The 12,549-nt window shown below is 37.7% G+C and overlaps 1 protein-coding gene across 1 annotated transcript in view; it reads left to right on the top strand.

Moving 5' to 3' along the window:
• SCN7A (sodium voltage-gated channel alpha subunit 7) overlaps positions 1-12,549 on the top strand; it is an 81,234-nt gene that overhangs the window by 8,648 nt on the left and 60,037 nt on the right. Inside the window, exon 2 of the mRNA XM_070803844.1 lies at positions 9,612-9,850. Within this exon, the coding sequence (XP_070659945.1) occupies positions 9,612-9,850 (239 nt within the window). The remainder of the gene's footprint in view (positions 1-9,611; positions 9,851-12,549) is intronic.

Genomic DNA, 12,549 nt, shown 5'->3' on the forward strand with positions numbered 1-12,549 from the left:
CACTTTCACAAAGCAGTGGAAATTTTGAGAATACCTAGAAAAATTGGGAACATTGAGTGCTTTAGAATATTGAGTTAGACCACTTTCCTAGACTCACTGGTAGGGAACCAAAGCAGTTGTTTTCTTAGAAGATTCAAGTAAGACTTGTTAGGGTAGAATTAGCTTAACCTTTTATGTTGCTGGCAATTGGGCTTTCTGTTGCCTTTATCACTGTCAGAATAGTATTTTTTGTTGAGCTTGGAGACGCTCATTGGGATCCTATACCCAGTGATCTGCATCCCCACTTGGCATTTCAGCTGCCACTAAGCTTCCTGTTCATTGTTCTTAGACAATTTGCAATCAGATGCAGATAGACTGTTAACTGACGCTGGCCGGGATTTCCTATTGTGTGTATTGACTGTGTCATTCTGAAGTTTAAGGTCCTTGACTTTGCTTCTTTCTTCAAGAAGAGAGATATTAATTCTCATTGTTGGAAAATTTGATGAACTCCCTGTAGAATCCAGACCCACTAGTGTTGGAGATTATTTGAATTTGCATCTCTTTTGCTTTGAAATAATATTTTTCAGAGATAACCAAGATAACTTGATTCTTACTTGTTTACAAGTCTGTCTCCCATTGCCCTTAAATTCAGTAACTATAACTTATTAATATTTACAGCACTGATACCTAGCTCAGTGGTGCTTAATAAATACATGTTCCACAAATGACTGATAAATATATGAATATCAAAAGCAAACACCATGGTTAAACTTATTGCCCTATATGACATGTCAAACTGCAGTAACAATCTTTAAAGGAAAATTAGAGCTCACTTTTTAAAAACATAGCTGAAACCAAAAAGCTAAAATATAGAATTATAAACATATATGATTGTAGAGATATTTTTGAGAGACTTGAGAGATATATTTTTGAGAGTGCTTGCAACCACTTTCTACAACATGTGCTGTGTTAAGTCGCTCAGTCGTGTCCAACTCTTTGCAACTGCACGGACTGTAGCCAGGCTTCTCTGTCTGTCAAGATTCTCCAGGCAAGAATACTGGAGTGGGTTGCCATATCTTCCCAACCCAGGGATCGAACCCAGGTCTCCCACACTGCAGGCAGATTCTTTACTATCTGAGCCACCAGGGAAGTCTTCTGCAAGATAACATATTCCAATAATGTGTTAACAGGGGGTCTGAGATGGATTAGGACAAAGAAACTAAGGGAGGATAGAGTTGAGCAATCAGGAAATCTGAAGCCACCAAAAAGCCCAGAACTGGGACCTGAAGTAGGTCAAGGCTAAGTTAGGCACACATGTTTTTGTTGTTCAGTCTCCCAATCATGTCCAACTCTTTGTGACACCATAGACTGCAGCACACCAGGCCTCCCTCTCACCATCCCCCAAAGTTTGCCCAAGTTCATGTCCACTGCATCGTTGATGCCATCCAGCCATCTCATCCTCTGACGCCCTCTTCTCCTTCTGCCCTCAATCTTTCCCAGCATCAGGGATTTTTCCAGTGAATCAGCTGTTCACGTCAGATGACCAAAATACTAGACCTACAACTTCAGCATCAGTCTTTCCAACAAGTGTTCAGGGTTGATTTCCCTTGAGCTTGACCGGTTTGATCTCTTTGTTGTCCAGGGGACTTTCAGGAGTCTTCTCCAGCACCACAATTCAAAGGCATCAACTCTTCGGCACTCTGCCTTCTTTATGGTCCAGCTCTCACAAGCATGCATGACCACTGGGAAAACCATAACCTTGACTGAATGGACACTTGTTGGCAGAGTAATGTCTCTGCCTTTCAACACACTGTCTAGGTTTGTCATTGCATTCCTGCCAAGAAGCAGTTGTCTTCTGATTTCATGGCTCCAGTCACCATCCACAGTGATTTTAGAGCCCAAGAATAGGAAATCTGTCACTATTTCCACCTTTTCCCTTTCTCTTTGCATGAAGTAATGGGGCTGGATGCCATGATCTTAGGTTTTTTAATATTTAGTTTTAAGCCATTCTTTCACTGTCCTTCTTCACCCTCATCAAGAGACTCTTTAGTTCTTTACTTTCTGCCATTAGAGTGGTATCATCCACACACCTGAGGCTGTTGAGGTTTCTCCCGCCTATCTTGATTCCAGCTTGTAACTCATCCAGCCCAGCACTTCTCATGATGTGCTCAGCATATAGGTTAAATAAACAGCATGACAGCAGACAGCCCTGTCGTACTCCTTTCTCAATCTTGAACCAATCAGTTGTTCTATACAGGATTCTAACTACTGCTTCCTAACCTGCATACAGGTTTCTTAGGAGACAGGTAAGATGGTGTGGTATTCCCAAATCTTAAGAGCTTTCCACAGTTTCTTATGATCCATAGCCTTTTGTGTAGTCATTGAAACAGAGACAGGTGTTTTTCTGAAATTCCCTTGCTTTCTCTATGATCCAGCAAACGTTGGCAATTTGATCTCTGGTTCCTCTGCCTTTTCTAAACCCAGGTTGGACATCTGGAAGTTCTTTGTTTGCATATGCTAAAGCCTAGCATGAAAGATTTTAAACATGACCTTACCCACATGGGAGATGAGTGCAGTTGTTGGATAATTAGCACATTCTTTGATACTACTCTTCTTGGGAATTGGGATGAGAGTTGACCTTTTCCACTCCTGTGACCACTGGTGGGTCTTCCAGATTTGCTGGCATACTGAATGCAACACTTTGGTGACATCATCCTTTAGGGTTTTGAATAGCTCTCCTGGAATTCCATCACATCCACTAGCTTTATTAATAGCTGTGCTTTCTAAGGCCCAGTTGACTTCACACTCCAGAATGTCTGGCTCTGGGTGACTGACCACACCATCTTAGTAATCTGGTTCACTAAGATCTTTTTTGTACAGAGGAAAGACATGTATTCTTTCCATGTCTTCTTGATCTCTTCACTGTCTACTAGGTCTCTGCTGTTTCTGTCCTTATTGTGCCCATCTTTGGGCAAAGTGTTCCCTTGATACTTCTAATTTTCCCAAACAGATGTCTAGTCTTTCCCCTTCTGTTCTTTTCTTCTGTTTTATGCACTGTTCATTGAAGAAGGCCTTCTTGGCTCTCCTTGCTAGTCTTTGGAACTCTGCATTTAGTTGTATGTACCTTTCACTTTCTCCCTTGCTTTTCACTTCTCTTCTTTTTTCCAGCTATTTGTAAAGCCTCCTCCGACAACCACTTTGTCTTCATGCTTTTCTTTTTCTTTGGGATAGTTTGTTCACTGCCTCCTGTGCAATATTATGGACCTCAGTCCATAGTTCTTCAGGCACACTGTTAACTAGATCTAATCCTTTGGATCTATTCATTACCTCCACTGCATATTCATAGGGGATTTGATTTAAGTCATACCTGGCTGGCCTAGTGGTTTTCCTGGTTTTCTTTAGCTTAAGCCTGAATTTTGCTATGAGAAGCTGATGATCTGAGCCACAGTCAGCTCCTCCTCTTGTTTTTGCTGACTGTATACAGCTTCTCAATCTTTGGCTACAAAGAATGTAATCAATTTGATTTTGGTATTGACCATTTTTTGATGTCCATGTGTAAAGTCATCTCTTGTGTTGTTGAAAAAGGGTGTTTGCTATGACCAGTGCATTATCTTGGAAGAATTCAGTTAGCCTTTGCGCTGCTTCATTTAGCCATTCCCTCCTCCAGGGGATCACATTTAGTCAGAATTCTCTGCTATGACCTGTCCATTTTGGATGGCCCTACACAGCATGGCTTATAGCTTCATTGAGTTATACAAGCTCCTTCACCATGACAAGGCAGTGATCTGTGAAGGGGTTGGCACACACAATGAGGAGAATTAACCAAAATTGGCTAAACCCTGGGCAGAACACAACTGTAGAGAGTATAAAGACAAGAGCCAAAAATCAAATCATTTAAGTCAGGAAAGGGTGAAATAATCTCAGGGGCAAGAAAAAGTTGTATTAAAGAAAATGTTAGCTATACCGGAGTAAAGATATTCCAACACAGGAAAAATCCAAGAATATTAGTTATGCAGCAAGTGGAGTGAAGGCTGAACCAGTTTTTGGCAGCTAGAGTTTATATACACACGGGAATACAGTAGCTATTTTCATCAGATGTTTGATCTGCCCTAACAGCTGCCTTTCAGTCAGTCCTCACATGTAGAAATATTTCTGTTGTCCTCATATGTAGAAATATTTCTAGCTGTGCCACTTTAAATCATCAGGTTATAAATGTGGCATGTTTTGAATTATACTTGTTACAGTCCAAACTTGAGTTGACTTTGATACAATTCTTGCCAAAATCTTACTTTAGCAATTCAATTTTTTAGAAAAGCAGTCTAATGGACAGATTAACTATTAATCTTTCTATATTTTCCAGGCATTTGTGCTATATTAAGATCAATCACCAGAAAACACAGTGCCTGGATCATACTTCATAAATTCCCCACAGAAATGCTTTTACTGAATTATGATTTAATGATTAATAATTTACAGTCTGCACTCAGCTGTCTAAAAGTTATAGGCAAGCCAGTTTCATTTGATTAAGTGCTTCCATTTCTTTGTCATACTATAGAAGCCAGTGTCCGCTATCTATTTATTCATCTAGTCAACAACCATGTAGTCTCATTCAACATCAAAATCATGACTAAAGGAGTCTTTTGGTATCACTGACAGGGTAGGGAGAGAGAATTAACAGTGGCAGTCAGTACTGTGGAGCAGGCTCACATATATAGTCTGGTTTCATGTTGATGACCCTGTGAGATACAGGAGGGGTTCCGAAGTTTACCATTAAAGTCTCATAGCTAGTAGGTGGCAGACTGAGGAATCAAAGATTGTTGTGCTGTGAAGGGATAACAGAAAGAAAAAGAAGACTATATTTGGACTATACATATAGAATGTGTGTGTGTATGTTAGTCACTCAGTCATGTCTGACTCTTTTTCAACTCCATGGACTATAGCCTGCCAGGCTCCTTTGTCCATGGGATTTCCCAGGCAAGAATATTGGAGTGGGTAGCCTTTCCCTTCTTGAGGGGATCTTCTCCACCCAGGCATCAAACCTGGGTCTCCTGCACTGAAGTCAGATTCTTTACTATCTGAGCCACAAGGGAAGCCTTGTGGCAAAAATATTTTCATTAATGCTGGCATCTTTGCAATAAGTTTATGACATCCCTTTGTATCTACTTTTAAGGACAATAGGTTTTATATACATAAACTTAATAATGTTTCTTAGTAGTTAGAATATATCCCTAAAAATATAAAAGAAACATTTTTACTTAATATGAAATGATATTTGTAAAATGTTTTGATTTTGTTCATTCAATGCTGCATAGGTTTAGTTTATCTAATATTTAACCCAAACTTTTAGGTCATATGATACTCTGAAAATTTAATTCAAAGATTCTAGGATTGGAAAGTTCTAAGACTATAAGGTCACAGTCAATGAATAACTCTTCTATAGATGGAATGATTTGAATTTTATCAACATTCTGATCCCATTTGAAGACCTTCCAGTTTACATGCATGCCTTTTGGGTGTGGTCATGGAATACAGCAGAAGAGAGAGTAACTGCCTCCTCCATTTTCCTTCAGTATAAATAAAGGTTATATTAACTTTCTTGGTAGACAAAATCAGCATTGATTTATATTGCAATTACTATTAAGTAAATCCCCTTGGCAGTTTTCTCTGCTGCAAATATATACTGACTGCATTTTGCAGACAGGATGTTTTGGTTCAAATTTCAAAACCTGATGCATATTGCCACTATACTATTATTCTAATAAATTTGACCAATCATTCTAAGATATGACATTATATCACAGTTAAAAATTTTTATTTACTTTGAACCTATTATGTGCCAATCACTGTACTAGGCATTTCATTCACATTATTTGATTTTATCCTTACTTAACGTGAATAGGATCCCAATTTTATGACTGACAGTTTCAAGAATATAAGTAATTTAACTGAAACCTCTAAGAACAGAACAGAATTAGTAACAGAATTTAGGATTTCAATGTAAGTCTAATTCCTAAGTTTGTGATTTTGTTTATATTAGCCTATAACCATGAGCCATTAAGGAACAATTCAAGGAACTCCATGTAAGGAGTACAATTTTGAAGGCTTTTAAATTTTTTAAAGGAAGATTCTCTATGTAAGTAAGAGAAAACTTCAGTTGTTTGTAGTGTGTCTTCATAAATTGTACTTATTCAAAGCATTTTGATTCCCCTCAACAAAATTTGATATGTGAGGTATTACTATGTTATTGCTGTTCATTCATTCATGCGTGCCTGGCTCTGCCACCCCATGAATGACAGCATGCCAGGCTTCATTGTCCTTCAGTATCTCCTGGAGTTTGCTTAAACTCATGTCCTTTGAGTTAGTGATGACATCCAACCATCTTACCCGACTCTGTCACCCTTTTCTCCTCCTGCCCTCAATCTTTCCCAGCATCAGAGTCTTTTCTAATGAGTTGGCTCTTTGCATCAGGTGGCCAAAGTATTGAAGCTTCAGCTTCACCATCAGTCCTACCAGTGAATATTCAGAGTTGATTTCCATTAGGACTAACTGGTTTGATCTCCTTGCTCTTCAAGGGACTCTCACGAGTCTTCTTCAACACCACAGTTTGAAAGCATCAGTTCTTTGACACTCAGCCTTCTTTATGGTCCAACTCTCACATCCATACATGACTACTGGAAAAACCATAGCTTTGACTATATGGACCTTTGTTGGCAAGGTGATGCCTCTGCTTTTTAATACACTGTCTAGGTTTATCATAGCTTCTCTTCCAAGGAGCAAATGTCTTTTAATTTCATGGCTACAGTCACTGTCTGCAGTGATTTTAGAGCCCAAGAAAATAAAGTCTGTCACTGTTTCCATTTTTTCCCTATTTGCCATGAAGTGATGGGACCAGATGCCATGATCTTTGTTTTTTGAATGTTGAGTTTTAAGCCAGCTTTTTCACTCTCCTCTTTCCATGTCTGGTTCTCACTGTTACTTCTTGACCTGCATACAGGTTTCTCAGAAGGCAGGTAAGGTGGTCTGGTATTCCCATCTCTTTAACAATTTTCTAGTTTGTTGTAATTCACACAGTGAAAGGCTTTGGTGTAATCAGTGAAGCAGAAATAGATGTTTTTTCTGGAATTCCCTTAGTTTTTCTATGATCCAGTGCATGTTAGCAATTTGATCTGTTGTTCCTCTGCCTTTTCTAAATCTAGCTTGTACATCTGGAAGTTCTTGGTTCATGTACTGTTCATGTACTGTTCAAGCCTAGCTTGAAGGATTTTGAGCATATGGTGTGTATAAACAATTATTAATGGTCCTTTAATAAGTATTTTGTGCATGATTGAAGCAAGTTATTTGAAAAACAGGTAAATTTTTTGATGTGCAGTTATTAGTTTTCACTAATTTACAAAGAGGGTTCCAAGTTGATATATGTTAATATTTCTATTCCATATTTCTCTCTTTAAAATTGCTTAACACCCCATCCTTGCAATATTCTTTGAGAGTCTTGGGCATAAGCAGACATTGCTATTATGAAAATGTCCCTCTCTGTGGTTACAAATGACTGAACCAAGGGAAAATAAATCCATTGGATAGACTGAGTATCTTTTTATTTACATTTTTGAAATAGAATTTATAGGTGGGAGTTTAAATTGAAAAATCAAATAAAGTTGAAGCAGGGGTAGCATTTTGTTCTATATACATTCTTAGAAGTGAGCATAGAAAGTCATTCTTTAGATACCTAATGCAGTAGGAATTAAAAGAAAAGCCAAGAAAACTGTGATGTCATGAAAGGTATAAGGAGTTGTCCCAGTGATTATTTTGCATTTTTATATTTCAGAATTAAGAAATGGACTATGTATCCTCTCCTTGGATGTCTGGAGATTATCATTTGTGTAGTTAAAATATCTCTTACAAGCCACTTATTTAAAGCTGTTACTAGTTTGATTCTCACAATGATTTATACTCCATTATTGTTAACCAAGTTATTTTTTTCCCTTACTTTCCACTAATAGCAAGTAATGGATTCAACTATTAAAAAACTCAATTTTACACAACAGAGGAAAATTCTGGATTAGTGTATCTGTGTGTATGTTACATATGTATGTGATTTCTGTCTTATGACATACCATATCAATAGGATAAATTTACCTAAGGTTGGCACTATAAGAGACAAAATATATATACAGAAAATGCTGCAATATCAAGTACAAAATTTCTGATCACTGCTTGCAGTAGTAGAATTGCAGTGAGGGTTAAAGAGAATGTATAAAGAATAGTCAGTTGTCACTGAGTAGAGTCACTTGAAGAGTTGGTTTTGACAGAAATTGGGCTGGAAAAAATCAGCAAAAGAACATATTTCTATGTAAAAGGAAATAATGTTTCATAAATGGAGAATTGATACATGAAATTATATTTAATGAAGGCTAATTCAAGTGGCCTGTAGAATAACTTGAAATAGATAAAGACTAGAATTGAGAAAAACCTGTAAAGACTACTGGAGCAATCCACAGATAGAATTACAAAAATGGCTACCTTGATGTAGGTGTATGAACAATGGATAATATTTAAATAACTGATGGAAAACTATTGTAAGAAAATTAATTTTTTCTAAGGAATTAGTGACAAAGAAAAACATTTTGTGAGTAATTTTCAAAGTAATGAGTTTATATGTAATTTTACAATGACTGTTAGGTTAAAAAGTAGTTTTAGTCTTGGGAAAAAACAACAAATTTTGTTTTTACTTGTTAAATTGCTGTCATTGGTGGGTTGACACATAGATGACTGAGGGAAGGGAGTGTTTTGGGAAATGTACTTGGTGAATACCTATTTATAGTAGTTAAACTCTGTGTTTGCCTATATATTTACCAAAAAGATGAGGTAAAAGAGGGAAAAGCAAAACTTTAAAGGATATCAAAGTTGAAATTTTGGGGGAAAAACTAAGTCAAAGGAAGTGATCAGAGCTGTAGGAAGAGATACAGAAGAGTGGGTCACAGAGCCAATGAAAATTGAGTTTAGAGAAGGAAAGTCTAGTCAGTGACTAAATACAGCTGAGAGTGAAATGATTGGGTTTGGTCTTCCAACCATCTGTAGCCACTTTAGAACTTTTTCATTACAGGGGAGAAACTGAAAGGCAGATTTCAGCAGATGAAAGAGGATTCAATGGATGAGTAAATGAAATAGAATGAGTTATTGATGAAACTACAAATTAAGTCTAATATTAAGGGAAACAAAACCAAGTTTAACTCAGTCGTGTCCGACTCTTTGCAACCCTGTCGGCTGTAGCCCACCACGCTCCTTTGTCCATGGGATTTTCCAGGCAAGAGTACTGGAGTGGGCTGCCATTTCCTTCTCCAGAGGATCTTCCCGACCCAGGGATCAAACCCAGGTCTCCCGCATTGTAAGCAAGATGCTTTACTGTCTGAGCCACCAGGGAAATCCTAATATTAAGGGAAACAAAACCAAGATTTAAAAAAAAAAAAAAAAAAAAACCAAGATTAATAACTCAGATTTCTCTTAAGTGCAGGAATTTTCATGGAGTGCGTTGTTTGCCATTCCCTTTCATTCATATCCTAGCCTTTTGTATTTTAATTTTTTCCTTTATTATATCCAAATCTTATATAGAAATGAAGAAAATACTTTTCTTGCAGGGGCAAAATTGAAAATGGTTTCCCCAGAACCTAAGAGCCTGGTCCCTTTCACCAGAGAGTCTCTTGAAGTTATGGAACAGCATAGTGCTAAAAAGCCCAGTGAGGAAGACAAAGAAGATTTAAAACCGAACTGTGACTTGGAAGTTGGAAAAGAGCTTCCATTTGCTTATGGAAATCTTCCTCAAGCAATGGTGTCAGAGCCATTGGAAGATGTGGACCCATACTACACTAATAAAAGGGTAAGGATTAATTAAGTTTACTGTGGCTGTATTTTTATTTATTTTCCAGACATGCAAACAACTGTAATTGAGAAAGAATGAAAAAAGACAGAAGAATAAGTGAAGAGGTAATTTTAAGTTACAGAAAACTGGACAAAACATTTCACATATATTTGAGATTTTTGTCAAAACTGATTATTTGCCTGGTAGATTAGTTTGTTTGGGATAACTGTACTTTGTATGTAATAAGCTATACTGGCATACCTTAATGTTTCATTTTATGGGAGCATCATGGTTGGCTATTTAAGGGTATTGATTTTAAAATAACTATAATATAAAATTTCAATTATATGTACACCAGTTTCAACTGTTCAACTTGATGTGCTTACTCAGCAGTTAGGGAAATAAAACCAAACTATATTTCATTCATAAATTTTATTCACTCATACAGTCACATCCTATCTTATTCCCAGAATGATTTGAGAAAATTACTAAATATTTGACAATTCAGCAAGAAGCACAAAATGATGAAAATAAAAACGATTATGCTTAGAAAAGACAGAGATCTGTGCGGACTGACAAAGCTGGAATAATCTTGAATTACAGCTTCAGGAACACTTCAGTTTTTACAAGGCAAAAATCTTCTGTGAACAGTCAAGAGCAGAGATTAATTCTGAAATAAGGAAGAGGTGGGCTGATGATAGAACTGGAACCCTGTAGTTGTTGTAAATTGTGGGAAATAAGATGAGAGAATGGAGATGACAACGTGGCTTTAATGTGATGGCCAAAGTACTGATGTGATCAAAGCAATGTTTAAGTAAGATTAATCTAGAGACTTCTACATTACTATTTCGTGGTAATGATAGAGTCAGAAAGATGAAATAGGAGAGAGACTAATCCAGGCCTGAAGTCAAGAAGTCTGGATTCTAAGAGTGCCTTGGAGACAGAGGTGACACACTTGAGAAGAAACAGCAGGATTTGAAGACTGGTTAATCACTTCATGGGAAATAGATGGGGAAACAGAGCAAACAGTGTCAGACTTTATCTTTTTGGGCTCCAAAATCACTGCAGATGGTGACTGCAGCCATGAAATTAAAAGACGCTTACTCCTTGGAAGGAAAGTTATGATCAACCTAGATAGCATATTCAAAAGCAGAGACATTACTTTGCCAACAAAGGTCCGTCTAGTCAAGGCTATGGTTTTTCCTGTGGTCATGTATGGATGTAAGAGTTGGACTGTGAAGAAGGCTGAGTGCCAAAGAATTGACACTTTTGAACTGTGGTGTTGGACAAGACTCTTGTCCAACACCACAGTTCAAAAGACTGCAAGGAGATCCAACCAGTCCATTCTGAAGGAGATCAGCCCTGGGATTTCTTTGGAAGGAATGATGCTAAAGCTGAAACTCCAGTACTTTGGCCACCTCATGCGAAGATTTGACTCATTGGAAAAGACTCTGATGCTGGGAGGGATTGGGGGCAGGAGGAGAAGGGGACGACAGAGGATGAGATGGCTGGATGGCATCACTGACTCAATGGACGTGAGTCTGAGTGAACTCTGGGAGTTGGTGATGGACAGGGGGGCCTGGCGTGCTGCAATTCATGGGGTTGCAAAGAGTCAGACATGACTGAAAGCTTCTGACAAAAATGAAGTAATTATAAAAAAAGGTCAAACTTGGGGAAGGTAAGAATTAACCCCATTGTGGACAAATGTAATTTGATATTTTTTGATATTGTAGTACATTCAATACTTTTACCAAATGGGTGAAAAGATGAATCAGTCCCAGGTGGCACAAGTGGTAAAGACCCCACCTGTCAATGCAGGAGATGTAAGAGATGTGGGTTCGATCCCTGGATAAGGAAGATCCCCAGGAGGAAGGCATGGCAACCTTCCACTCCAGTAGTCTTGCCTGGAGAATCCCAAGACAGAGGAGCCTGGCGGGTTACAGTCCATAGAGTTTCAAAGTCAGACATGACTGAAGGGACTTAGCATGCATGCTGGATGGAAGGCAAAGAGATCATTCTGTTAATCACAACTCTTTCAAATACTTTGCATGGTGGAAGCATGTTGACATTTTACAGTATAAGTGTATATATTAAAAAGATTCCAATATCCTTATATGCCTTTTATGCTATACATTATATAATGTTATTATATTGTAGTCTATATAATGTTTGCAATGTGTAATATGAGGGCTTCCCTGATGGTGCATGGATTCAGTCATTGGGTCAGGAAGATCCCTTGGAGAAGGAAATGGCAACCAACTCCAGTGTTCTAGCCTGGGAAATTCCATGGACAAAGGAGCTTGGCAGGGCTACAGTCTATGGGGTTGCAAAAGAGTTGGATGGGATTTAGGGACTAAACAACAACAGCAATGTATAATATGGTTATGCATACAACACATGAATGAATTTTCCAAATGGATATGTATGTATAACAAAAGTGCATATATGTGTGTGTATACAATTCTGTGTGTTTATATATGCAGACACATACACACATATATTATGTGTATCTGTATTTTACACACATAAGTGCTTTTTAAGACATTTCTGATTTTTCTTTTTTTGGACAGTTAATACTTCAGTATACCAGCAGATTAGTTTTACATGATATAAATTTTTGTGTTAAATATATTTATGTCAATGATAAAATACAAGCATGGTTACATACCATAGAAAATTACTGATGACTAAGATAATGTTTGCATGAATTGGGTGGG

Source organism: Bos indicus, chromosome 2, assembly GCF_029378745.1.
Source record: "Bos indicus isolate NIAB-ARS_2022 breed Sahiwal x Tharparkar chromosome 2, NIAB-ARS_B.indTharparkar_mat_pri_1.0, whole genome shotgun sequence".
Taxonomy (NCBI): Eukaryota; Metazoa; Chordata; class Mammalia; order Artiodactyla; family Bovidae; genus Bos; species Bos indicus.